At 51.9% G+C, this 26,512-nt stretch overlaps 8 protein-coding genes across 8 annotated transcripts in view; 4 read left to right on the forward strand and 4 right to left on the reverse strand.

Moving 5' to 3' along the window:
- Positions 1-2,643: 2,643 nt before the first annotated feature.
- Positions 2,644-5,089, reverse strand: MAA_04602 (grc3; the record flags this gene model as incomplete). Its single annotated transcript, XM_007822698.2, has 5 exons — positions 2,644-4,086; positions 4,139-4,426; positions 4,478-4,535; positions 4,687-4,936; positions 5,041-5,089. The coding sequence occupies 5 exons, from the start codon at positions 5,087-5,089 to the stop codon at positions 2,644-2,646; spliced, it is 2,088 nt and encodes a 695-aa protein (XP_007820889.2).
- Positions 5,090-5,479: 390 nt separating this feature from the next.
- MAA_04601 (RNA polymerase I, subunit RPA34.5) lies at positions 5,480-7,647 on the forward strand (the record flags this gene model as incomplete). The annotated part of the gene is made up of 2 exons (XM_007822697.1): positions 5,480-6,722; positions 6,797-7,647. 2 exons carry the CDS (start codon positions 5,480-5,482, stop codon positions 7,645-7,647), a joined length of 2,094 nt encoding a protein of 697 aa, XP_007820888.1.
- Positions 7,648-13,666: 6,019 nt separating this feature from the next.
- Positions 13,667-14,035, forward strand: MAA_10666 (uncharacterized protein; the record flags this gene model as incomplete). The annotated part of the gene is made up of 1 exon (XM_011412384.1): positions 13,667-14,035. One exon carries the CDS (start codon positions 13,667-13,669, stop codon positions 14,033-14,035), a length of 369 nt encoding a protein of 122 aa, XP_011410686.1.
- Positions 14,036-15,702: 1,667 nt separating this feature from the next.
- On the forward strand, positions 15,703-17,211 carry MAA_04600 (aureobasidin resistance protein Aur1; the record flags this gene model as incomplete). The annotated part of the gene is made up of 2 exons (XM_007822696.1): positions 15,703-16,124; positions 16,266-17,211. 2 exons carry the CDS (start codon positions 15,703-15,705, stop codon positions 17,209-17,211), a joined length of 1,368 nt encoding a protein of 455 aa, XP_007820887.1.
- A 1,298-nt stretch (positions 17,212-18,509) lies between these two features.
- On the reverse strand, positions 18,510-19,854 carry MAA_04599 (calmodulin-dependent protein kinase; the record flags this gene model as incomplete). Its single annotated transcript, XM_007822695.1, has 2 exons — positions 18,510-19,571; positions 19,678-19,854. The coding sequence occupies 2 exons, from the start codon at positions 19,852-19,854 to the stop codon at positions 18,510-18,512; spliced, it is 1,239 nt and encodes a 412-aa protein (XP_007820886.1).
- A 1,199-nt stretch (positions 19,855-21,053) lies between these two features.
- Positions 21,054-21,613, reverse strand: MAA_04598 (peptidyl-tRNA hydrolase domain-containing protein; the record flags this gene model as incomplete). Its single annotated transcript, XM_007822694.1, has 2 exons — positions 21,054-21,318; positions 21,378-21,613. 2 exons carry the CDS (start codon positions 21,611-21,613, stop codon positions 21,054-21,056), a joined length of 501 nt encoding a protein of 166 aa, XP_007820885.1.
- A 754-nt stretch (positions 21,614-22,367) lies between these two features.
- On the forward strand, positions 22,368-25,035 carry MAA_04597 (RNA recognition motif domain protein; the record flags this gene model as incomplete). Its single annotated transcript, XM_007822693.1, has 3 exons — positions 22,368-23,574; positions 23,634-23,813; positions 23,870-25,035. The coding sequence occupies 3 exons, from the start codon at positions 22,368-22,370 to the stop codon at positions 25,033-25,035; spliced, it is 2,553 nt and encodes an 850-aa protein (XP_007820884.1).
- Positions 25,036-25,458: 423 nt separating this feature from the next.
- The window catches only part of MAA_04596 (Ferric reductase, NAD binding protein), a gene marked incomplete at both ends in the record, with an annotated part of 1,465 nt that continues 411 nt past the window's right edge, over positions 25,459-26,512 (reverse strand). Inside the window, one exon of the mRNA XM_007822692.2 lies at positions 25,459-26,410. Coding sequence (XP_007820883.2) covers positions 25,459-26,410 — 952 coding nt within the window. The remainder of the gene's footprint in view (positions 26,411-26,512) is intronic.

The following is a 26,512-nucleotide window of genomic DNA, read 5'->3' on the forward strand; positions in this document are numbered from 1 at the left end:
TGACTCCGATGTCTGCACCGTCCCTAAACAATCTCTTATACTCCGTACACTACGGAGTGCTACCATCAGGCCCGCCCCTACATGTAGATTGCTATTGCCTACTTACATACTGACGACTGGACGCAAAGCCCTTCCTGCAGGGGGGGCTGATCCCTGGAATTGGACGAGGGCCATCGTTGTTCTTGGGGCATGCCAGTGGGATACGACAGTTGACCCAGAGTCCCGTCCTTGACTAAGTAGTCTGGTGCTCCTCGTGGTTTTGGCAGCTCAATTACCCATCATCGTTTACCACCTAGGCACGGAGTAGTTGAGCAATGCCGTACTCCGTACTCCCTACACCATCCCGTGACATCTCTCAACACGACAACGTGCGCCTCGTCCTACATAACGCTGCGCGAGGACAGTGTTACTGTCTGCGCGTCCCGGTTGTGTGGATAAATGAGATCCCAGGTCTCAACGCCAGGCTCGTTGGTTGATTGGTGCTCATGCTGATTGTCCCTCCGCGTTGGTGCCACACGCAACCGCCGTCATGGACATGGAAGCGTTCGCTGGAATCCGGCTCTCTGGATGACGAGGACGTCTCCTCGGCAACTCTACTGACTGCATGGCCTTCCCACTCGACGTGACCCGAAAGGACGGAACGCATGAGCGAAGGCCCCTCTGTGCTGCATACCCAACGGCAACGAGTTCTCTCGGTTGGTGCTCCCTACCAGGAACAAGGGCTAGAATGCCATCGACGGGTTCAACGGTCCCACGGTCCACCACAGGGCCATGTCCCAATAAGGTCTGACGAGAATTGCCTCGTTGACTAGTCCTGCTCACACATGTGTAAATGCGACTCGGGGCCAATCCTTCGGCTCATGTGTCTCGTCGTCATCTTCTCGGTGCTTTCTCCATAGAATCACGCCGGTCAGTTTCGTCCTTTGCCTCGGGCGACTGTGCTTTCCAGTATCCAGCCACTTTCGCGACGTGTTTTAGTCCATCGCTCGCTCTGCTGTTTTGCTCGTGTGCCTCCCAGGTTGTGGTCTCTGCCATCCACAATTTAGTTCCCACCAACTATCCACCTTTCCACACATACTATAGGTACATTGTTCATACTAACTATGGCCAAAGATCACCAAGATTATGGACTGGGAAGGAATCACCTAGGAAAACATCAGTCAGCGTCAATCGTCCCCATTTGTCACCGAGGAATTCCTGGGCACTGAAAACAGCCCGCACGCTCTATTCGGGATCCATGGCGTAGACATGGTGTACAAACACAGTGCTAAGAGAGCCACATACTCCGTACATTCGCCCAAGTTGTGGTGTAGTACTCCGTAGTACTACTCCGTACCACCACTTCAGAGATATGCATGCCCAAAACATAAACTTATGCAGGCAACCCAATTTCGTCGATGCTCCATCATATTTGTCCCGCCTCGCCGGGGCGGCTCACGAACCAGCGGTAACGGGGACGTTGGAACTGTGCCACAATCCCATGCTGGGCATGATGCGAGAATGAAATTAGCCATGTTCCTCTAGCTGGGGGATGGATGGGCCCTACATTGCATATTGACACAATGTTCGGCCCCTGGCCCCCTTGAGGCCCGGAAAGGATCTGGTCCTTTCCGCAGTGGCTAACCGGAATCCGGGAGTGTATACTGTCGTCGTTTACTCCGTATTCATTGTCCATCGACCAAGTCAATCAATCGTTACAGCAAAGACTAGGAAGAAAGACAAAGTTGCTGTGGAGGGGAAGAGAAACCAAGGCTTGCATTAGCCGGTCAAAAAACACACATTGTAAGACAGCCTGCAACAGGGACACACTTACTTACCTCCCATACCGAGTACGGACGACGGAAGAGATGTGTCTCGGTTACTGAAGTTCCTTTTCCCTCTCTCTTCTCATCTGTGGTTGAACGCCTTTTCAGCCGCAGTCCGCCCCCAGGAGCTGATGATGGAATATTTGCTAAATGCTCTAATCCCCCGATGCGATTCGTTCAAGGGTCGCACGGGGACATCTGCGGTGGTGATTGTGTGGGAGTCGGATTGTGTAGCCCGCCGGCCAATGCAGTGTAATGCGTCAAATATGACATGTCCTCTCTCTTCCAGTCAATGATATACTGTTGCTAACATGGATTATGTACTGATCACACCGCGCTGTAGTTGTGCTAGTCCAAGATGAGACTTCTCCGATCAGACACGTCGTAAGGGAAGATGCAAACATTGCCCTCCAAGGTCATGGTCTTAGAGATGGCCGAGTTTTCGCATGCCAACAGACCATGGGATTGCTCGTTCATACTACATATCATATCTACCCACAACAGTCTTTTGTCAATGGCCTCGTTCCAATGAGGCATGGTTCCATGCTATGGGCCGGTGTGGCGCCGCCGCCGCAGTTCTAAATGCTTTACGGAGTAGAGTACAAGGCGTGCAGAAGCTGGAGATAGCTGTTGACTTCATGTATCATCTGCGGCTCAGTACCAAGCCGCAGACCATGCATGAAGTTGTCAGAGTTATCTGGCGTGTTAAATAATCATGGCTCCCCACACACTGACAAAAAGGTGGTAGCAGGATTTTTCCAGAACATTTATGTATGTCGCTGGGAAAACTACCCGTATGAGGGTGCCTGAAAGCTGATGGTTGGAGCATCTTGTCCACTCAGTCAGTGTTATGTCGACCCAAGTCTCGTCTTACTCGCCAAACTCGAGATCCAACGGGGCGTTTCTGGGTTCCATCTAAAACTTCTATCCAAGGTATCGTAGATATCATGGCGTGATCCGTCCCTCCCGGTTGTGCCTTTTCTTCCCTTGATTCGTCTTCACTTGTCTCTTCGTCTGTTATGTGGACTTCCTTGTCTACCAGCTCTTCTTGAGAAGATTTGGCAAAGAGGTCTTCGGTATAAGCCCAATAGGGAGTGTCGAATCTTCCATGGACTAAGACAATATTCCTCTCCTCGACCTTGATTTTTTCTAGGCTGGCGTACGGAGTTGGCGTGATGACTTGTAGACACTTTCGTTTCAAGTCTAAGCCTCGAATAAGGACGAGTCCGATTGTTCGGCAGTACTGAGGATCAAGCGTTGCGTCATTGGGATTTGGAATGAATGGCAAGTCCTCCGCCGTTCTGGTGACTACCACTTCCGGAGTCTTCGTGATGTCCGTAAGTTGCCGGAAGGCTTCCGGCCCTTCAATTTCGACCATGGCCAGTATTGACCCGTTGATAGAAGCCGCTAGAAGTTCTGGGGTGCACTGGTAGTCATAAGATATAATTCCAAAAATCCCACTATTATTGCCATGATATGAAACAACAAACGGTCTTGCGGACGAAATAGCATGGCCGGACCAAGTGACCCGTGGTGGTCTCAATCGCTTGTTCTCGATATCAATATGAGAATGATAGTATGACATCATTTGCATTGACCTGAAGTGAGCAGCAGTTCTGGAGGTAAATTCTGATGGTTGCGACGGAAGCATGCTGAACGAATTCTTGGTCGCGTTCTTCAATACATCCACGACATCGGCAGGGCCATCTTCTGACATGTATATGACTTCGGCAGGACGAATCCTAGTGATCAGCTCCACAAGGAGGTCTAAACCTGTGCCCAGAATCCAGCCTGGGGTGTTTATTATAAGGGGGCAAGTACGAAGCGACCTTTGGTATGTGTCATACAGGTCGGTGGCGCAGGAGACGAGAAGATCGGGTGCTGAAGCTGGAGTAACAGACGCCAAAGAGTGGCATCTCAGAATTGTGTTCGACGGATCGTCAAAGGCAGTGTGGGTAAATGGGACTCCAAAGTTCGGGTTTGAGACGCATACGAGTGATACAGTACCAGGTGGAGCGAATTCGGGCTGTCCAGGGTCAAGGTCTAGCACTGCCACTCGTTTCACAGGATTCCCGGCATTTGAAGATGTCAGAAGGCGGTTCGTGAGCAACCTCGAGAAGGTCGACTTGCCTGCGGATTTTGGTCCACAGACAAAAGTTGTCCGCTGGCCTGTCCCTGTCCCTGAAATCGACAGCAAGGATGCCAATTTCTTATTCCACTCCGGTGGAGAGACCAATTCTTGAATGACACATCTCCTAGGCGCATCTGAAGATGAGACTATCTGCAAATATGTCAGTCAAGTCAATTATGTGGCGAGCCATTTCGATACATACTATTTGGAATGTCTGCCCTCCAGTCATGATCCCATCAACGGTCTCACTTGGCTCATTCCATATTCTCCGAAATAGGGGTGAAAGACGACCTAGCTTTCTTAAACCACTCGTATTAGGATCATTATGTAATTCCAGTCGAGTGTCTTGAACAGTTCGAATCACAGGCAGAGCCACGCAGTGGGGGGCGGAAACCCAATGTATGCTCTCGGCAGCATGTAGTGTTGCTCCTGCTAAAGTGACTTCACCGCCTACTACTCTGATTCCAAAGCTTCCTAGAACAAGAAATCTCTACAGGCATTTAGCGGTTGCATCTCGTAAATATGTGGCACAATAACATACCTCACCCTCATCCAACGTAAGCTCCAGGGCGCCCCCCGCTTTTGTTCGACAATTGCTTCTGGTTAAAGAAAAAGAGGAATAATTAATGGTCTGGGATAAGGTAGCGGAGTATGAAGATTGTACATCTTCTGATATTTGATTATTTGGCAATCGTCTTGAAAATTGTCAGAAGGAGGTCGTCAAGACGAGGCAGTTTGTGCTCAGCTTACTCGGCTGCCTTTGGATCATCCACCGCTAGGAGTCGACGGCCATCATTTCGAAGTTGAACACTCTGTTTCGAACTCTTTTTAGGAGGACGAGTAACCTTCCTATCAGGCCTAAGAGTCTGGAGAGCGCTGAAGGAGTTTACACTTGGTGTCAACGGCTCTGCAGGGTTTGCAGGCTCAGTGGCTTGGCTTTGGGCCACAGAAGCAGCTTGCCGTCTACGAGCAGCAATTGCACTGACGGCGCTGACTGGAGCTAGATAGAAAGGAAGTGTTAGCGTAGAAGACCCATGGCACGACTGGTTTTCATTTTACTAGAAGATTAATAAAAGGAAGAGGTTAGAGGCGTGTGGTTCGTACACTGAGGAGGGCCTTGACCATCCAGCTTGCGACGCTTACTAGACGACATGCTTAATTCGTGCAGATTCAAGTGCAGGCTCTTAATAGCCTAGCCAATGTACTGTTAGATATGAAAGGAAACAAGGCTGCCTTCTTGCTCCAAGGTAAGAGTTCGACAAGACATTCAGGCAAAGAGCGACTAGGAGAACCAGCGACGAAGAAGGTGATGATTCTTATCGATAAGCACAATTGCTGAAGGCTTGGCAGTTTTCCCTGCCACTCACCTTAAGGACCCTGAGCGCGGCGCGAATGTGGGGCCTCGCGCAGAGCCGTCGCCAAAATTTCACAGCTCAAGTGCTTTCGCCAGTCTTCAACCTCCCACTTCTTCAACTCAACAACCTGGGATACCAGCCAATTGTGCTCTCGCAACAGCACATTGAGTGCATACCTCTCGTCCGCAATGGCACCCAAGAAACATTTCAAAGTTCACTCTTTGAACAAGCACATTGAGGACACGAAAAAGGGCCTCAGTGCTGAAGCTCAGTACAACAAACGACCCATCCCCAAGTCGACAGTTTCGATCAAGAAGGAACCCGGCGCTATTGACAAGGCCATTTTCGGCAACGAGTCTGAAGACGACGAGAGCGGCAGTAGCAGCAGTGAGAGTAGTGATGAAGACGGTCCCGACTTTTTGCAGAAGCTTCAAGTTTCAAAAACATCCAACACTACAACTCCCAAGAAGCCCGCCAAGAGAGACGAAATAGCCGACAGCGACGATGAGCGCCGGTCGACCGCCAAGAATGTCACGTCCGCCAAATCAAAGCGACCTGTACAATCTGGTGCGCCTTCATCGGATGACACTAGCAGTGAATCCGAGTCCGAATCAGGATCTGGGGCTGAGTTGAAGTCAGTCAAAGGTGAACAGAAAGTGAGAGCAAACGGAGGGCCATTGAAAACTGAGGCTCCATCCAGCTCTGGCTCCACCTCTGGTTCTGATGAGGAAGAGGAAGAAGAAGGAGATGAAAGCAGTAGTGACGATGAGCCAGATAAGAAGGCAACTGCGACAAAAGTCAAAGGCTCGACCTCATCGGACCAAGAGTCTAGCGATAGCGCCAGTGACGATGAAAGTGACGACGAAAGTGAGCCAGCGGCTTCCAAAAAGCCCGAGGCAGCGATAACGTCGACCAATGGCGCTTCCACAGCCACCACTTCGGAGACAAGCTCCAGCGATGAGGGTACTGATGATGAGGATCAGACGGCCGCCCAAGCAAAACCAGTCGCTACGAGGAAATCAGTTCCCGATGAGCCATCAGATGATGCATCCGAAGATTCGAGCGAAGAAGACGCAGACGTGTCCATGCACATTGCTGATCGTCAACATGATCCTCGGGCCACTGTCCCAGACTTTATCGCCCCAGATTTTATTCTTCGCAAAAGTGACGGTGGGACCAACGGACAGGACGTTGCTCGCATTTGCAACCAGGCCAATCTGCAAGGGAAACAAGTCTGGTACTTTACGGTGCCAGCTAACGTACCCATCTCAGTTGTGCAGAATATGGAGATTCCTATGAACCAATCTCAAAGCGGCGACAGCGTCTTCTCACACGATGGCGAAGACTATGGCATTTCTATGGACAGTATGACTCCAAAGAGCTCGATTCAAATTCTAATACCCTCTTCTGACGGAACGCGATATCAATCCGGTAAGGCTTCCCTAGCACGCTATTGTCCTATCTCAAATTAAATAACAGCATGACTGACCGGGATCTCCGTTCAGCCTCCCGACCAATCGACCAGGTAATGCAAGTCAAGAAAATCACACAACTTGGCCAGGGTTCAGGAGCTACTTCTTCTGTCGGCCCTACTCCGAAGCCACCGGCTCGACAACAGCCCGAGGGCCTCAAAGCCAGATATCAACCTTATGGAGTCACTAGTCCCATGGGTCAAATTGGTGTAGATGCATCCTTCCACATTGAAGATGATACAGAGATGGCTGATGCTCCTGCTCCTGCTCCTGCGATCCCCGCTGGCAGCGCACAGAGCAAGTCGGACAAGAAGGAAAAGAAAAGGAAGGAAAAGGGGGAGTCTGAGACGCCAAGAAAGGGCAAAAGAAAGCACGTTTCTTCTGAGGATGATGCGGTCGCTGCTACAGAACAACTTATGGGGGAGAACTTGTCCGCAGAAACCAAAACAAAGAAGCAGAAGACTGAGCGCGTTGGGAGTCCCGATCTCGGATCCGATGCGCCTCCATCGTCGGCTGTTTCCAAGAAACAGACGCTCCTTGTGCCCCCGGCGATTCCGGGGTCAACGCCCTCGTCGAAGTCCAAGCGTAGCAAGTCCAAGCCTGAGACTCCAGCGTCAAAGCCTCGTGAGACGGCAGTTCCTGTCCCTCAAGTGCCAGGATCCTCTCAGCACAAGGTTTCTCCTGTTCCCATTCCTCAACCTGGTGTAGCCTCCACGCCTGTTGCAGACAGAGACAGCAAGAAGTCCAAGAAGAAGAAGACAAAGACTCCTGATGCCACCGCAAAAACTCAGCAGAGTCCTCCTCCAAGTGCACAGCCAGCAGGCAAAAACAGCAAGATTAAGTTGACTCCTGTACCGATGCCAAAGCTGAAGACCACAGGCTAGTCACCTCGACCCAGCTCTGGGCAACAATTACGCTGGTTAAAGAGCACCGGGCATCCATGATCAAGAGCTAATCCCTGCTAACGAGTACTGGTTCCGGAAAGAAGGTGATATTCCGCATGGAATTTTTTGTTCCCTCGGTCAGGAGAATCGACGAGACGGGCTATCCAATGATATCAAGGATAGGTTGGCTATTCTGCACAGCTACGGTGCCCGGCGTTTTAAGGATATGGACTACATTTGGCAATCCTTTGGTTGCGATTTTGATTCTGATTTTGATTCTGATTCTGATATTAATTTTTGATTCTTTTTTCCATTGGCTATTTGGACTCCCAGTGTTTGTGCTCGGAGACGGATGAAGGGGATGGATATTGCGGAGATGACTGTATAAAAGGTCAGTGGAAGGACAGGGCATCGGATTGAGTAGTGAAATCAAGCAGGTAACACTCTCAAGTTAAACTGTTTACGGTCCTCGACTCGTGGTTGCTATTGGATATTGAATGTGATGTTGCCTCCTCAACAACACATCTAGTATTGAAGTGGGTATACACATGATCGAACCGACTTGTTCAAACAGCAGCTCTGCGTTTCAACACCCAACTCTATCGACATGAAACGCACATGCGCGACGTGGCGATGAACAAGAGCCAACGGAAGCAGGACGACTGCATCCAAGGGAGTAAGCAGCCAGCACCTACATATTCACTTGCGTGTAGATTTCAAAAGGCGCCGGCAGCTACAAAAACATCCATGGCCCGGCATCACATCACCCCTCGGGAAAAGAAGCGTCCGAGCTTGCCAAGAACAAAACGCAGCACAGGAACCAAGGCACGCTCCGCACGTGTAATCTTAAACAAAAAAAATCAAAATAAATCGTGAAAAGCAGCTGCTCCATGTTTAGCCCGCGAGCAAGGGCAATCAATCACTCTAACGCCCGTGCAACCAACCCAACAGGCCTGAACAAGCATGAAACTCGCCCTCCGCATCAACCCCCCCTCGCCACTGTCACACGAAACGAAATTCTTCCCACAATGCCCAAAAGAAAATCAGCCATGCATCCCGACGAAACATGCCACATGTGGCGCTCTGTGCCTTGCATCTCGGAACAAGGGTGACGGGGTGACGGGGGGGAGCCAACCATGCCAGCATCTGGTCATGGCCTGCCGAGCATCAATGTCAAATTCATCAAAATGGCACTCCGTACCAGTGATATGAAATGCGTCTTGTTGCTTACTTTAAGTAGGCAGGGCAGATTGCGAGCGTCCGTGCCCCATGCGGGCTTCGGGATACATACGTACCAGGCAGCACGACAAGACGGAGAAGCTACGAAAAAAAAGCAATAAATTGAAATCAATAGTACTAGTAACAATAACAAAAATGCGCAGCTTGCCGTTGGGAAATGCAGCCGTGGAACCGGCACACAGGACGGGCAGTGCTGGTGCTGGTGCTGGTGCTGAATCGGGTTGCCGACGCAGGTCTTGGCATGCAGACAGACAGACATTGATAGTTTTTGCTTCCCGCAGCAAAAGAGATAGTATGTAAAGCGATTGTTCCGAAATCACATCTTGCGAATAGTCGCGCTCCGCATAACTACGTACACATACTACACACATCAAAAGGTGCATGGATAAAATAGACGTCGGCCTTCATCTCCACATGATGAAAGGAGGAAGGGAGCCGCCCAAACAATTGACAGTACCGGAAGGCCGCCCCTGCTCACCGAGAAACAATGTCGGAAATAATGGTTCACCAGGGGGGCGCTATATTTGGGTGTTCACGGCCGTGGCGGGTAATTACAGAAGGGGCTACGGGTTCATATTATGCATGCATGTTTGCGTGTCTAGAATGGCCCATCTGCCCGTGTGTCTTGACTTGATCAAGCAGCCGCTTCTCCTGTGCTCAATGGAGCTTTTTGTCGGGGGCCCGATATTGGTTCGCCGAGCAGCATTGCGGACGGAAGAGTTTCTCTCGGTGACTAGCATTGACTCTTTTTTTTTTTTTTTGCAAACTTTTCTACCGGCACTTGGATTCCTCGCCGCCTGGGCTGGGTGGATGCGCAAACTAGGAGAATTATGCAAGACCAGGTAACGGCCGAGGTGCCTGGGATCGGTGACGTCGGTTCTTTTGCGCTGCGGGTGGATTTGTGGAAATACAATGTCAGTTCGATATAGCTTCTCCGTACATCTGTATCCCCTCTGGTGTGCGAAGGCTCTAATGCGGTATCTGTAGGGATGTGTATCCAATAAGAAGCTATAGTATTAAGGGTACATATGTACATTAGTAAATCATATAATAATAGAAGTACCTATAAGGAAGCTTATAACAAATCGCTATATCTTAATCCACTAAGACTTAGACTGCTGTAAGGTCACTAGAGGTCACCAGTTGCCTACAAGGGTAATGTGGGACCCGCGACCTCACTGGAGCCTTCGCACACCAGAGGGGATGCTCTGCACTCCGTAGTGTATCAAATTTATGTACAGAGTATGATTTATTCAATTCAATTGCTACTACATTACTCTTGGCCCCGCCTAGACCCAAAATCTGGTTTGGGTTATAATGACCGGCAAAAGTGACCAAGGCTGACACTGTCGCCCTATTTTCCACAAACTTTAGCCACATGCATGCAGAGCTTCCCAGTGCCAGCTACCTACATGTAGCCAGTATTTTTAAAATTAAACAGAAAAGAAGGCATGCGTACTTTGTAACGATTAATTCTTTGCCTCTTCCCCAGTCAAATTGCCAATTGTCATCGCCTCTTCTAACAAAGACCCAAAACAGGCATCGGACATGACACGGCTTGACAAGCACCCCAACTACTCCGTATGTTGGTGGACAATAAATGCCAGATACTACTCTGTAGTGCTAGCTGACAAAGTGATGGAGTCGTGGGAAATTGCTTCTCTGCCCGACTCGCCTGGGCTGACGTGATGGAACCAACAGCTAGCCCACTTTGAGAGCGATGCCAAGACTCATTGTGTATTGGACGTGTGGCAGACAGTCGAGTATTAATGAATACGCGTGTTGATCTACCGATCGACAACGCCTGTCAAACTGTTCCGTGCCGAAACGACATCCCATTCCACTCCATGTAACAAGGTTGGGCCACGCCGCTGGATTGCAAGGCGATTCCACCTTTTTTAGCATCATGGGCCTTTCCATCTACTACTGCGCAAGCGCTGTCAAATGTCCTCGGCGCATTCAATCATATGACCCCCCGACCAGAGAGCCCTTCGCTTTTGCAGGCCAGTGTTCCTGTCTTGCATACTTTATGTACCTAGGTAGTACATACATACGCCTGGGCGGGGTATCGTTTCAAGCTTCTTTGGCCTTCTGTTTGTGCATCGCAGTGGCGGCGATTGGCGGCGACTGTTCATGTGAGTTGCGAGAGAGGACGAGGTACAAAGGCGGCATGTACCAGTACCGCCAACATCAGTCTAGAGAGAGCTGTTTGAGCTTGTGTGTGCTCCCTTGAACGCCAAGGCCACAGGTGGCTGGTGGTGCGAGCCCGCGAATTCCTCATGCGTCTGATGCTCAGCATGGGAGACACCCAGGCAAAGGCATGTCGAGGCTCAGGCCCCCTCCCGTTGGCCTCCAGGCCTGGAAGCTCCCAGCCAAGAGACCATCAGCCAGTGGCATGCAGACTGCCAGTCGTACTACCTTCGAGTATTCCGTAAAGGTTGTGGGCTGGTCCTCCTGCGGCTTGCATGTCGTCATCCGTTTTGCCAGCACGAACCCTCTCGGTGCACGTCTCGAAAATCTACTCGCGCTACCAGAAGCCACCATTGGTCTCCGTCCTGCCGTCGTACGTACCATCATGAAGAATCGCCTTGCGACAAAACATGGCGTGCGTACTCTACCGAGTGGTTCCAACGCGCACGCTGGTCCCCGCCCCCAGGACTCCTTTTTCGCATTTTTGTCGTCGTCGTGCGATGCTACAAGTATACTAGTACTCTTGATGCTATGTACTCTTGTTGGGTTGGCCGACATGCAATGAAAAAGGTGTGCTGTTGATCTTCAAGCATCTCTGGACCATGCTTCCGGTCCCCGTTGGTTGGATTTGCTCGATAAATAAGGCATGTTTTTGGAGATTAGCCATGGGAATCAATTAAGCCCGTCTTTCAGCTTGCGTAAGACTTTGGTTGTCTGGAGGCTGTCCCGCGACCGCGCGCCGCCCAGACCATGAAAACAGCCTTGTCATCAACCATGGGGAAATTGCCCTCGCAGGGGTCGTCATGCTACACATGCGACAGTCTCGTGCTCTGTAGCCCAATTGACATGACTGTCTTGACTACCTAGGTAGTATTTCAAATTGGCTCAGCGCTGTCACTTCCGTAGTCAACTCAGCCAGGGGGCGTGATGGTGATGCCCGGTGCCACTGAGCCGCCCGATGAAATGAGAACCATCCATACATCTCGACATACTCATGAACCAGGCCTCCAGGTGTGCTGACAATGTTGTATGAGATCTAGTTTTGGATACCAAGGCCCAGTCAGTGGATCTAGATTGTTTCCGACAACAGGGTCCGAACCTGGTGGGCTGCCTCGCTTGCTGATGGTAGCTGACGGTAATGCCAGCAGGCCATTGATTAATTGCCCCCCCCCCCCCAATGCTTGCGAGCTCCTGATGATGACGGAACCCCATCAATCTGATTGCTGCTCCGGCTCTGCCGCCCGGGAGTCAGAAGGGGGTTACGGAGTACTTGTGGAAGCTCGACACACGGCAGCTCCAACCGTCCAATGGTTATCGTGACTGCTCGCCTCGTGGCTGTTTCCTATGGAGGCTTGTGCCAAGAATCGATTTGTTGTACAGCATCATCTCCGCACGGAGTACGGAGTAGTCCCGTATCATATCCGGAGTGTATGATGGTCGGATAGCTCGGGATGGGCCACTAGGTTTTTGCGCGGTGGTTCGCATTCCTCGGCTCGCACCAGATCTAGTCTGTCTCACACCGCAACTGACCTGCCACCAAGTTGGCGATTCTGTCTAATGTTCTTGAACTCCGTACGGACTACGGAGGAGTACCGTGTAGTCGAACGTCATCTGGTCCCAAGCGCTTCTTCTCTGCGCTTGGCATATTCAGAACATGTCTCAATATAATGCCATTTGAGTTGTTCCACCACGTCTGCGCTTCGCCCTTAGTACTACTGCATCAGTCGCATCTGCCTCGCATTTCCCCCTCTCTTCAATGGCGCGCTCGAGACTTTGTGGCATGCGGGATCGATGCAGCTCGATGCAGATGCAGCTGGACAATACTGGTTGGCCAACTTGGATTGGCGACGTAATGTCTCCCAATATCGATCATGTCTTGTACGGCTTACCGCCAGTTGGCTCCAAGTGGTGCCATTTACTCCGTACAGTCAAGGTACTCCGTAGTCCAGTCCACAAAATGTGACAACTCTTCGTCGGGCTCCAAGTGTACGTATTGGCCATGGCATCTGCCGGCAGTGTGCCGCATGTAGCCTGATGACGGCCCTCGCGCACGCATCCGTTATGACGTGCCGGCATTTGCCAACCTCCGTTGCCGACCGTCAGGGTGGATGACCGTCTGCTCCTGGCATGAAGAATCGGTGTTGCAGGGCCGGCCAAGAGAGCATATGTACTAGAGCGCTTGATGGAGGGCCTGGTGGCGGAGGGGTGCCATCCATCTTGCCGACAAAATGCTCGATATTGTGACGGCCTACTCCGTACATCACACGACTCGGCCGACATGCTGGCATCAATAGATACTGGCACTGCGCTTGACATTCGTCTTGCCGATGACAGCGTGTTGTTGGAGCGCCATGGCGAAAAGCACCTGGGCAGGGTCCAGCATCCGACCAGACATGACGTTTGGCCGCGTAAAGGTCCAGGGCTGAGCGTAAGAGCAGCGTAAGCGCATTGCTCCGTAATGCTCACCAAGCGCAGCGAGGACGCACTAGTCAAGGTTTGATCTACGCTGTTTTTGGCGGTCGAGTATGGAGGAGCAAAAGCGAACCTGCGAGCTCATGACGACATTGCAGACAAACGGGAGACCACGACGATGTTACGCGGTGCCGCAGACGTGGATCATAGGCATTTGCTGGTGAGCCGCATCGCAGTTTCCGTTTCGCCCTACGGAGTATCCGGCACTGGCGCGGACGCCGCAGCTCCGCCAGTGTTGGATATCGACTCTGCTAATCGCCAGCGACAGTCTGATATCCAAGACGCTTCGGTCGCGTGCCCAAGTACGTCCATGTGCTCGTGGTTCCTCGGTGCCGACATCTCGACACGGACAGCCGCACATTGCGAGAACTCCGAGCCGCCCCACTCGATCAAGTGGCTTTGGGTGTCTGCACGTGTCGGCCTCGCTTCCGTTGGCTCTCGTCTTCCAGCCAACCACGCAGGGACGGCAGGGGCATCTGGACCTTGAGCTGCAGCTCCAAATATCGATTCACTCAGCAATTGGGGACTTGGGCTACGAGTGTCCAGTCTGGTGTGTTTGATCTGAACCAACTGCAGCCAATCCAAACCCCTGTCGGGGGGCCTAGGGCTTGTGGCACCCGGCTCAGCCCACTGCAATTTCCAGCCACAACATTGAAGCCTGTCTGGACAGTTGCTGGCGGCTGGTACGTACTGCAAATGGGCTGTTCCACACTTTGGCCACCTAATGAGGCCTAGCGCATGGATTCATTTTTCATTTTTCATTTTTTCCCCATTGGCTATCATTTTTTTTTTTCCTTAGTCCCCTCCCCCCTGGCCCCCCCGGCCTGGAGCGCTCCCGCCAATTTCCCAGCGCCCCCAAGATGGAAAGTGTACTTGTGTCCAATGTAACAAGTACTAATGCCGCAGCTTCCGGCGGCCATGGATGGTGGTTCATCCCTCGCTTGAGCACACGACACATGTCGAGTTGCGGTTTGGCAGGAGCTCACCGACACCGCAGTGCATTTGGATCTCTAACACACAATCTTCACAGCCGCCTGTAGTCTGCCAAAGCACCCAAACGCCCACTGAATCATGCTGCACCTCTGGGTGACATCCACAACCATGCTCACCGCTGACCAACATTTGAAGACTGAACTCTACAAGTCATCACTCGACGTGTTCGTGATAGCGCTTCGCCGGCCTCACGCCAAGGTGCAGCTAAAACTAAATCTTAATTGACAGCGAAGCGTCTGGTGCCTGCGTACCGTACCGTAGCGGCAAAGCACAATGCGCCGGTGAGAACTCTGGTCCATCTCAGACAGGGCGTGATGCCCTTTGGCAGGCTTTGTGCTCTCGTCTTCCTTGGAAGCTCGCCCCGGCGCCAAGAAGGTTCGTCCTCGGCCGCACGGAGAGGCCCCAAACCCCCGTTCGGCCACGGTTTGCCATTTGATTCAATTAATGTGCCCATCTCCATGACCCTTTGCCCATCCTGTTAGCCTGTCGCCCTGCCGGCCAAGCCCAAGCCTCCATGTCCCACGCCCCCAGGCCGCCTCGCCCGTCCTGATCTTGACCTGGCCCGCCTGCTCCGTAGCGCAACACTGATTGCGTGAAGCCGTGCTTGCTTGTCTCCCATTCCTCTTTCCTGCGCCCTGGCCCTCTTTAGTACCTCGTCCGCCTCTTTTGCTTCCTCTCGCACCTACGTTGCTCCTCTCCTACTCCATGCTCTTCTTCCTCTGACTTTCTTTCCACCCGCCCACGACTCTCCTTCTTCCTTTTTCCTTTCCCCTTCTTCGCTCACACGTGCCTCGAGTCGCCAACCGTCCCGCACTCCTCCCCGACGCCGATCGACCTCATCATCGTGGCACGTGCCGAGAAACCGCATCGTCTCTGACGCCTGACGTCTACTGGCTATTCGAGACCCTTCGGAAGACCCGGTTCCCGCTCAGCTTTGGATTATGAGATAGAATTTGGGTATCTTTTTTACTTCAGATATTTGGATCCGCCCTCGACGGGACCTTGTCGCCCTCGAAACGCGCTCTCCGTCTTGCGGTGCGCCAGATCTCAGTCGCCTCTCGCGTTGAGAACGTCTCGTCGAACCTGACCGACCTTTTCCCTGCCCCCCTTAACCCCCCGGCGAACCGCAATCGTGGCTTCAGCTCCGTCGATATACCTATCATGAAGGATCTTCCCGGCTCCGTTCCGGGAAAGCCGGTTCTGCCGTCGCTCTGGACTGAGAACCTGACCATCGCATTCTTAAACCGCCTCCCCAACCGCTACCATGTTGGCCGACGACGAGCCCGATCCAAATCCAAGACAATGCACCCTGGCGCAGAAGACATCACTGCCCTACGAACATCTTTCAACCTCTGGGATGGTTTGCGTGATCTTCAAAGGCACAGATGGAGAGCTTCAGACCTGCAATACATCTTCCTCATCGGATTGACCCTCTTCTCTCTTTGGATTGCTCCTCCGGCTCCTGCCCTAAAGTTTTTCGCCTTGGTAGCTGTATCATGGATTTTTCTCATGCCTGCCACGCGACAGTTCTTTTTGCCAGCTGTGACGATATGGGTTTGGCTTGTCTATTTTTTCTGCAGTCGGTATGTAATTTTCCGCATCGTTCCACGTCCCCCCTCCCTCCGCCCTCTTTGAGAGGTGTTTAGTGTTCGTCTGCGGGCTCTGTCATCAAACTCGGCAATGCTAACCAGAACTTCTCGCAGCTTTATCCCTTACGATTACAGGCCCCATATCTGGGTTCGAGTGCTGCCGGCCCTCGAAAATGTCTTGTACGGCGCCAATTTGTCGAATATCCTCTCAGCTCATAAGCACGCCATCCTTGACATTCTAGCCTGGCTCCCCTATGGTATTATTCACTTTGGGGCTCCTGCGGTGTGCTCCCTCCTTATGTTCATCTTTGCCGCTCCTGGAACCACTCCCGTGTTTGCGCGAACCTTTGGCTGGATGAGCATACTTGGCGTCACTATCCAACTCATGTTCCCGTGCACCCCTCCTTGGTACGAGAATGAACATGGCCTAGTCCCAGCCATGTATGGTATGGAGGGTTCCCCCGCTGGTCTTGCTCGCGTCGACAAAATATTCAATATCGACCTCTATACGACCAACTTCACCAACGCCCCTCTGCCGTTTGGTGCGTTTCCGTCATTGCATGGAGGATACGCTGTGCTGGAGGCTCTTTTCATGAGCCATTGCTTTCCTCAGTTCCGAATGTTCTTCATTGGCTATGTCGGGTGGATCTGGTGGTCGACCATGTACCTAAGCCACCATTATGCCATCGATCTTGTTGGCGGCGGCCTTATTGCTGTAGGATTCTTCTACTCTGTTCGAGCGCGATACCTGCCTCAGCGCCAGGCCGACAAGATCACACGATGGGAATACGAATTTGTCGAAATTGGAGACCGCCACCGGCTCGCGGATGAAGAGTACGGACACGAATATTTCGGTCTCGGATTGCTAGAACAACGCCGAGAAAACTCAAGCGATGGCTGGACACTGGGAAGCAGCTCCAGCTGCAGCTCTAGCAGCGGCACGCTGAGTCCCACCATCTCCGAGGACACAGTCCAAGGGATGATGGTGATGGACATATCGAGCAACGGCCAAATATGGGACGGTAATGCGCCGCCTCGAGATGTCGAATTAAGCGAAGTTGTTGTTGTTCGACAGAATTAGGAATGAAACAAGACGAAAACCGGTACGCGACTTTCACCCGCGTATAATAACACGCTCCGACGACTCGACACTATTAGCTCGTCATCTTCCTCGCCTCCTTTCATCGCGGGACTACTTTTTAACGACAATTGCTTATGATTCTCGGCATATTGCCAAATCAACTTCCACATAATTAATCTTCGAACCCACCCCTTTTTTTTTCAAACATCTTTGGCATTCATCGGCACAGCGAATTGGCGCAACGTGGTGTTTTATCTTTTTTAATTTGGACTCATGACACTCTCTCACAAATGTGGCGGCCCTCTGACTAATTTCGTCAGTTGGCTCATAATGATGCGGAAAGGGGACGAAAAGCCACAGGGAGTGAATTTGATCCAACGTACTGCATATAATAGCCATGGAAACGGCTTGCAATGATAGAGTACGTAATGTATACATACCAAGTAATTCGTGCATATATGGGTCAATAGGGAAGGGTTAACATGCACCGATACGCTCGCTAGAGAGCCTGGCAGTGGACGGGAAAGGCGCTCATGATTTGGACATATTGGACAGGCGGTTACCTGTGATTGCCCGCAAGGGCAGGCAGAAGTTTTAGGACTTGTGGCTTGTGGTGATGAGCCCAACGGGGGGCGGGGCGACTCGGTCGTCTGAAAGGGATGATCAGAGGGGAATGGAGAAAATACCAAAGATGCCACTCGCTAGAAACTAGAATTAGAAGGGAATGAATCCTTGAACAAAATGTAAAAATATCACCACATCTGAGCATTCAACAGTGACCAAAACTGGAGGGTATGGAAGAGTTGTAAACGGCCACCGACAGGTCCAGCGGATAGGATAGCTAGCCGGGTCTGTATTCACTCATGGAAAACGGTGCGACTTGATCGACTATTTGCAAAAATGCAAAGGTCACCGTCTAATGCCCAGTCTACTTGGCCTGTCTAAAGCGTTTCATGGCGTTCCAAATCACGGGTTACGTCCAGTGGAGGTTGTTCCTGGTTCTATATTCAAACTCGGATATAATTGCCCGTCATAGGTCATTACTCAATTCGTAAAGCATCCTGTGGTTCATCCCAACCGCCCGTCATCTAAACAAGACTCTAGCAAGAAAAAGGTTGTCGACAAAAGAAAAAAACGTCATGAGCCTACAAGACAAATCGGGCTTCCAGAGCGCTTGATGTCCAACTCATATCTCCTTCGCTTATGTATGTCGGTTTTGCAAGATGGGGAAAAAAAGAGAGGGGGGGGGGGTGGTTCATGAGAAAAAAAGTCAAGGGGATGTTGTCGTGACGTCAAATTCACCTGTTTGACGTAGGGGCGCTCCAGAGACCTTTACTTGTTTGTATGACCTTGTTCGCTTGGTTGCCTGGTTGTAGGGAGGCGGGGACACTGCTGAGGGCTGGTGCGGCAGTGGTATTGCCCATAACGACGTCTGCGTCGTGCTGTGTGCCGTAGCCCGAGTCCTCTTTGCCGAGCGAGATGCCGCTGTCGTCCTTGCGGGTTCCGTTGCCGTCGCTGCGCGGGGCTGCGCCGCGGCCGGGTTCTTTTGAGCGAGCGCCGTCCATGAGGTGTGACGCCTCGCGGAGCTTGTTAATAGCGCGGACAGTGTCGATGGCTGCGTGGAGGGTGCGGCGGGCGTTGAAGTTCTTCTTGATGGTGGGGAGGAGGTTCTCGCCTGCTCCGTCGGTGGGCTCTTCGGCGGCAACGAAGGCATGCTGAAGGGCCTCGTGCGCGGTGATGCGTTTGGTGTGATCGATGGTCAGGCATCGACGGATAAAGTCCTTGGCATTGCTGGAGACGCCGCGCCAGTATTCTACTGGCGTGAAGCTGTAGTCTGCGTTTAGAATGGCCTGCATTTCTTCAAAGTCGGAGTCCCGGTCGAATGGGGTGTAGCCACAGAGGAGGAAGTAGGTGATGACTCCCAAGGCCCAAAGGTCAACAGGCTTGCCATGGCCCGTTTTTTTGAAGATTTCCGGAGCCATGTACCCTGGCGTGCCGCAGGTGGTTGTGAGAACGTGAAACTGTTCTTCGTCCATGATGCGTGAGAGGCCAAAATCCGCAATAAGCAGGTCCGCGTTGTCCTCTGGCGTTCGGAACAGAAGATTCTCGGGCTTGAGGTCGCGGTGTACTATACCGTGGTCGTGCAAGTAAGCTACAGCAGATAGCGTTGCGCGGATAAGGTCGGCGGCGTCGGATTCGTAGTATGATCCCTTGCGACAGATTCGGTCAAAGAGTTCACCGCCGAGAGCCAGGTCGGTGACAAGGTAGAGGTTATTCATCGTCTCAAAGTAGTCGACAAGCGTCAGTATGTTTTGGTGGCCCATGGACACCTTCTTGAGGACGGCAATTTCATTGCGGACCTAGACAACATGGCCAAGATGGTATCAGCAAGCAATCTACAGAATCTATTGCTCGAAACGGTGACGATGCGACATGTCAAATCAAGAGTCGAAAGGTTTTACGAACCATGTGCTCACGGCCTGCCATAAGCCGCTTGTTGATAACTTTGGCGGCATAGTATCGACCGGTATCAATATGAACACATTCCTTCACCACAGAGTAGGAGCCAGCTCCCAGCGTCTTTCCAACCTTGTATCTACAAGGCTGGATCTGAGGCTGCGGTGTCTGCTGTTTGCCGTCCATCTTTCTTCAACCGGCGTGTTCGCAGAGATGGGAAAAAGCGGCAGGACGTCGCTGCGAAAGGTTTGCCTCGCGAGGCCTGGGCAGGGCCGTTGCAATCGAGGTACTATATAACTAATGGTTTGCGGATGTGGCCTTGGGAGTGGCAGCACCGAACAAGAACGCAATATATCCTCGGATCACGGGCGACGTGTCGAGGTATTCGTATTTTCGTCCGTATGGAGGCTGCAAAGCTCCCTGTCGATTTCGTGTTCGGCCAACGGGTGTATCTCTGCGAATTTGAGCGAGGCTCAGCTCGTACAATTTATCTCGCGGCGAGATTGTGTGGAGGAGAGACTCTCCTCGGTCAACTGGATGAGGTGGGGTCTCACGCAGAGGCATAGATGGGGACTGGAACCTGGAGCTTGGGTCATTGTTTCACCACAGCAGGCGGCGGGTTCTTACGAGATTGAGCCACCTTGCAGCTACATGTAGATGTCGAATGTGGTATTGCGCACCACCCCCGTTGGCCAGCTCAACGGACACTAATTGGAACTCAGAATGTAATATCATGGACTGTGCGCCTAATCGTGTTTGGCGTCATTGCACTTCATGTGGCCTTGCACTGAACGTTCATCTTTCCGAACCAGCAGAGACTCACTTTTGTAAGGCGGTCTTGGCCGTCGGCATCTAGAAGTCGATGTAGATCTACCTAGGGAGGTAGTGGACAGTTCTTCTTGATATCGAAATCAACTGCAGCTGTCACGGAAAGCTATCACGGGCCGTTTCCAGCGACAGGCTGGGTTTTTCACTCGTAGACTGGCCTAACTCTTGATTCTACCTGACGAGGTTGCTTTATTTCATCTTCCAACCGGCTCATTTGTCCTGAACATATCTCGCGGGACAGTGGTGGCATTTGCGCCACGAACTCCTCATAAGCCTGCACCGCCATATATGTTAATCTTGCGAGGTTGATTTATCATAGCAATTTTTCTGCACAACGCGGGCTTAAATCAACCATGAGTTGGAGCGTGTCAGGGGGGCTTGGTCAAGGTAGATATCTATGCCGGCTCCATCAAGGAGACCTCAGCCTTGTGGCCCCTTTCGTGACTGTTTCTTTGCACTAGCAAACTTTTTCTGTTTTATGCGAGCTTCATGGAATCGTTTTTCTCTACGTCCAAGTTAGCCAGAGCCAAATGACATGCACTGCGTCTGAAAGACCCTCACATGGCTTCATATTTCTTCTTCTTCTCGCCACTTGTCTCAGTTGGTGTTGTCTCTTTGTAGATACGTATTACTTCTTCAAGGAGTTTAGTTCGATTCTCGTCTGCATTCGCAGCTCTTGATCGATGAGTTTGGTCTTGGAATGTGAGGCTGTCGTTACTCGCCACATAGTACTTGGAGGATCGTACAACAGCGTGCAGATTCCTCGGCAGGGTGGACAAAAGATCCCGCACTGAATACACAGTGGTGGCCTTGGTTTCTGTTCTATACACAATCAGTGCATCACTCCACGGCGTGCGCTATCAGAAAAGGAGTCGCCTCACTTGTTCACATGCTGGCCGCCTGGGCCGCTGGATCGCGCGTACGTGGTGCTGCCTTTGGGTAGCTGCGATGCATCAAAAGATTGGTACCAAGTCCTTGCTTCTGCCAGGGCCTCTTGATCGAGATTTGCATCAAAGGCGCCATATCTTTTGGCTCTCTGTAACAGCAAAGGCTGCAGTGTCCTCTGCAAAGGCCTTGTGATAAAGACAGCGCGTCGCGACAGCTTGTGGCAGATCATGGTGATGGGCAAGGCCGCCCTGGGGATTGCCGCCAAAGGTTGTGCGACATCAAAATGCACAATTGGTCCCGTCTCTCCGGTATATGTCAGTCTTGAGACGGATCGCCAAGTCTCTCTGCTTTTGGTACTGGCTGAGCTTAGGCAATTGTCTAAAAGAGTTACCGGAAACCTTATGATAATGAATCGGGAGCGGTGAAGTCCATGTCCTAAACTTGACTAGCGCGGCACCTACTCAGGTTTATCCGACACCCTGATTCCGCTCACACAGAAGGCACACCTTCCGACCTGAGTCTGCTTACACCCCCCAAGGCGCCACTTTCCAACTCGAACTTCGCCCAGCCATTTTTTGCCTTCTTCACATCATCACCACGCGGGCCATTTTCAGCAGTTGGCGCCATTTATCGAGCCATTACTGAGTAAATCAGTCATTCTTCCGAGAAAGAAACACAATCTCCTTTTATCGACATCAACTTGTTCAAAGCAGGCTGCTCGTTGCTCGTCAGTTGCCCTGCAGCAGCACGCAAATCCTTGGCGCAGTGTTGTCACAGCTACTTGTCAACCCCCAAGCATCGATGGATTCAATGCAAGTCTGCTGATACTTTATCAACCACACCAACCCCTTCGCCCGCATTGCAAAACCTTATCCTCCCAGCTCAGCGATCAGCGTCGCTTAAGCCATCGTGCTCATACGGTGCAAGAGGCTCCAGCTTTGCTTTCCATTTCCCCAAGCTTAGGCCGAATACCTTCCGCTTTCATGAAAGAGCCTGAAGCCGAACTTCAGGCCAGTGCCAACTTGTCCCCCGTGTCACCATCGCCTGTCCACACCGCGGCGCCGCTTGTTGTTCCAGCACTTCAAGACACTGTCGATACCATCGACGCCATGGTTGCTGCTGCTACCGCTGGTGCCCCTGAGGCCCTCGTCGACAAGCCCGTTGTCGATCCCGCCCTCGCTGATGCCACTGACAACGACGATGTTGTAGATGACGACAGTTTTAACGACCCATATGGCGAGGATACTGAGCCTGCCCAGCCTGCGCAGGCCCATCCTCCGCCAGAGCCCTCAGAAGCCAACGACGATTACGCCAAGACATTCGACTCGCCCATCGAACCAAACGAAGGAGGTGAACAGGACATTGATCAACTAGTGTCGTCGAGTCTGCAGGAATCCAATCTAGTTCCCATTCCATCCGAGCAGTTGAACGTCAGTCGATCTTCAGAAGTTAGCCCTGCTACCGTCCATGACCCATCTGCAACGTCTACGCCTCCTGTTTCAAACAGCCATCAAAATGCCCAGCATGAACCTTCAGCCAACCCTCCCGTCCCAGCACCATCAGACCATAGAGGGGATGACCAGCAAGACCAAGACCAAGACCAAGGAGCCCAGCCTAAGCCCACAGATGGTCCAAATCCCGCTGTTACGGAGTCGCAAAGTTCACCGTCGCTTGATATCCAGAAACTTGTGGCTGACCTCACTGCCAAACCTACTGAATCCAATGCCGACTCTGATCCATCTCCTGCTTCGCCGGCACAGGCTGAACCGCCCACGGGTTCTGCATCTCTGTCGTCCTCGACTACATTGCCATCTACTTCCTCCCTTCCCCCAAGGCCTCCCCAACCGCACTCCGCTTCCCCATTGTATGCCTCACAGCATCATCCCGCTGGAGCTAACCCCAATGCAACCGCAGCTGTCGTTGCTCAGCCAAACACTGGTCAAGCGCCATCATATCATATCGGCAGTGCTCCAGGAACCTCCACAGACCCCGTGGCCAGCCTTCCCCTCCCCCCTGCCAGCGGCCTGAATGTTTCACCGTATTCAACCCAGACAGCACCTGGGTACTCCGCGGATCAGGGTCGTGATGTAGAGTACCAACGCCAATGGGACCAATTCATGGCAGACGAAAGACAATATATGTCTGAGGCTAAGTGGGATCGATTTCCTGAAGGTTCCCGCATCTTTATTGGTATGCCATCTTCATCCACCGCTTGAAATGTTTGCTAACTTCGCTTTGTTCCCCAACAGGCAACCTCTCAAGTGATAAGGTTTCCAAACGCGACGTGTTTGAATTATTCCATAGATATGGTAGACTTGCACAAATCTCTTTGAAGTCCGCATACGGATTTGTGCAGTATCACACCATCGAAGAAGGCCAAAGGGCAATGGAGAACCTGCAGGGAATCGAGATCAAGGGTCGTCGCATACGTAAGTCTCAGTCCTGTTTCAGCCTGGGAACACGGCAATTCTAACAGGGTAGATAGATCTGGAAATATCTCGTGTACAGGATAAGTCAAAGAAAGACCGCAACCGAAGCCCAGACAGAGGCCGCGGCCGTGAGAATGGGCGGAGAGGGGATAAACACGGCCGAGATGATTATCGTCCCGGTAGGAATCACTCACCTCGTCGTAACGATTACCACTCGAGAGACGACAGTTTTGGCGGGAGAGACCGTGGCTACAGCGACTCTAGTCGTGGCGGCCGAGGACGGTCCCGATCGCCCCCGTACGGGCGCAGTGATCGTGATCCCTATCGGAGACGAAGCCCGAGCCCACATGGTCGACCTCGTAATGAACCAGAGCTTGATATCCCACGAAGATACGGCGCCGATGTGCCAGATGTGCAAATTATCTTGCAGCCCGATGTCAATCGCGATTTCGTAAACTGGGTTGAGGGGGCCTTCAAGGTCAAGGGCCTGAAGACGCAAGTTATGTACTTGCATCCTCGCTTTCCCAAGGATCAAGTCATTCAGCGACAAGCAGCAGAAGGTGTACATGGCGTTGTGGACTTGGATATCCGTGCTCAAAATCTCGCCAGAGTCCCTGTGCAGGTGTTCGACCGCTCTGCTGGAAGCAACAATGTGCGCTTTGATCAATACGTGGACCTCGACCCTGGCACTGCAGCAGAGGTCATTCTACGCGCCAAGTCGACTGCCGCACCTGCAAACTACAACCAAGGCTATGGCAGCAATGGAGCATACCAGAACCCCTATGGCACACAGCATCAGCAGCCTGCTTATGGTGGAGGTCAACAGCCAACTGCGTACCCTCTACAGCCACAGCAACCACCCCCAACTTCAGCCGCTGATATTGCCAGCTTGATGGGACATGTTGATAACGCTACACTTCAGCGACTGCTATCGACGATCCAGGGCCAGTCAGCAACGCCTCCAGCAGCTGGGAGCTACCCTCACCCTGCGGTTGGTGGTGCCCACGCAGCTCACAACCCTCCAGTTGACATTCAAGCTATCTTGGGGAGCTTAAGCGGTACAAACCCCCAGCAACATGCACCTTCACAAACACCATATGGGGCTCCTTATGGAGGTCAGCAGCCAAATGGAAGCAGCAATCAAGGTGCAAATGGGAACAATGGAGATGCTGCCAGCCAAGTACAAAATATCATGGCACAGCTCGCCCGCTATAGACAGTGATATTGATCTCTCTTCGGTGGTTTGATAGTTTAGAATGCGTGGCGCAGGATGGAATATTTGACTCTGTTTGGCCCTGGGAGATGAATGCTTGTAAGTAGATTATTCACAAATATAGTGATGTGACATCAATAGTGGCAAAGACGAAACGTTGGCCGTCAGGAACTTTCGCACCAATAAGCTATAATGATTACAGATTTTGGAGCTGAAAAACGAGATGCTCAGTGACGATGATTGTGCTGCGATGACTTGGATCCGAGCATCCCACGGCGAAAAAGTTTGTCACGGAAAAGGCCAGCAAGAGCCATTCCAAGGTTCACGATGAAAATTCGTATATAATATTTATACCAGGGGATATAGTACATTGACCATGAAGCATTACTAGTATGGACAAAAGTTGTCAAATATTTATTTGCCTCTGCTCTGTTACCAGCCGAATGTTTCGTTATGCCACCAAACTCTTCGGCCCTTCATCACCCAGGGCCTCACTCTTCGCTGTACCTCTCGATTCATTTCGATCGGCCCACAAACTAAAACTGCGACTGATTCATCCGGGCTCCCTCGGAACATGTCATCTACAATCTTTTCGATATTGGGTCTCTTTTTATTATGATTGGCCGTCAGCCGTCCATTCGTCCTACGCATGCTGGACAGCTCAACAGAGCCTCCAGCAGAGTCGCCGTTGTCTTGTTCCCTTAGGCCCAAGTCTCCTGTCAAGTAGAGCTGGATATTGGGATCTTCAAGAACAACCTGCCCTGTGGTTTTGTTTGACACGGCCCATGTGGCGTCGCCAGCGCCACGGATGGCCCATATGAATTGGAGCTTGGCGGAGGACAGCTCGCTCTGGAGCGCTTGGTAGATTGGCAGGGTGAATGTTGCGCCTACTCCGCCGGACACGAGAAGAACTTTGGTGGCTCCCCACTTCAAAAGGTCGTTGTACTTTGTGGCCATGGTACCGTAAGGGCCTTCAACAGCCAGTGTGATCTTGCGAGGTTCCGAGGGTGGTCGGGGTGTTGCGGACGAATAGGCGGAGAGGACGTTTGTCATGGGCCCGTTTCTGACGCGAGCGATGAGGCTGATGGTGCCTTCTTCGGCGTCAACAGCAGCAACAGTGAAGGGATTGTACAGGTAATCAAAGATGGCAGACTTGGAAGATGGAACAGCTGCGGAGCGACCTTGTGGTGGGACACTCAGGTAGATGTGTGAGCCGGGGGTGGCGCGGAAAGGAGTCAGCTTGTGCACGGGGATGAGGACGTGACTTTGACGAGAGTTGTTCCGGGTATGTTTTCCATTGTTGATGGGGCGTTGATAGTGGTGATTCGTCGCACAGCCAGGTCGAGGATGAAGATGGCAAAAGCCTCGGCAATGTAGAATCTGGCTGATGACGCGTGAAAGAAGAGCAGGACAGGTGTAAGTAATGCCACGACGAGGTGAGTGATGAAGAATAGTCTGTATGAATACTCTCTCGCTTTCCGCATGG

The sequence above is a fragment of the Metarhizium robertsii genome (assembly GCF_000187425.2).
Source record: "Metarhizium robertsii ARSEF 23 chromosome Unknown MAA_Scf_1, whole genome shotgun sequence".
Classification (NCBI taxonomy): Eukaryota; Fungi; Ascomycota; class Sordariomycetes; order Hypocreales; family Clavicipitaceae; genus Metarhizium; species Metarhizium robertsii.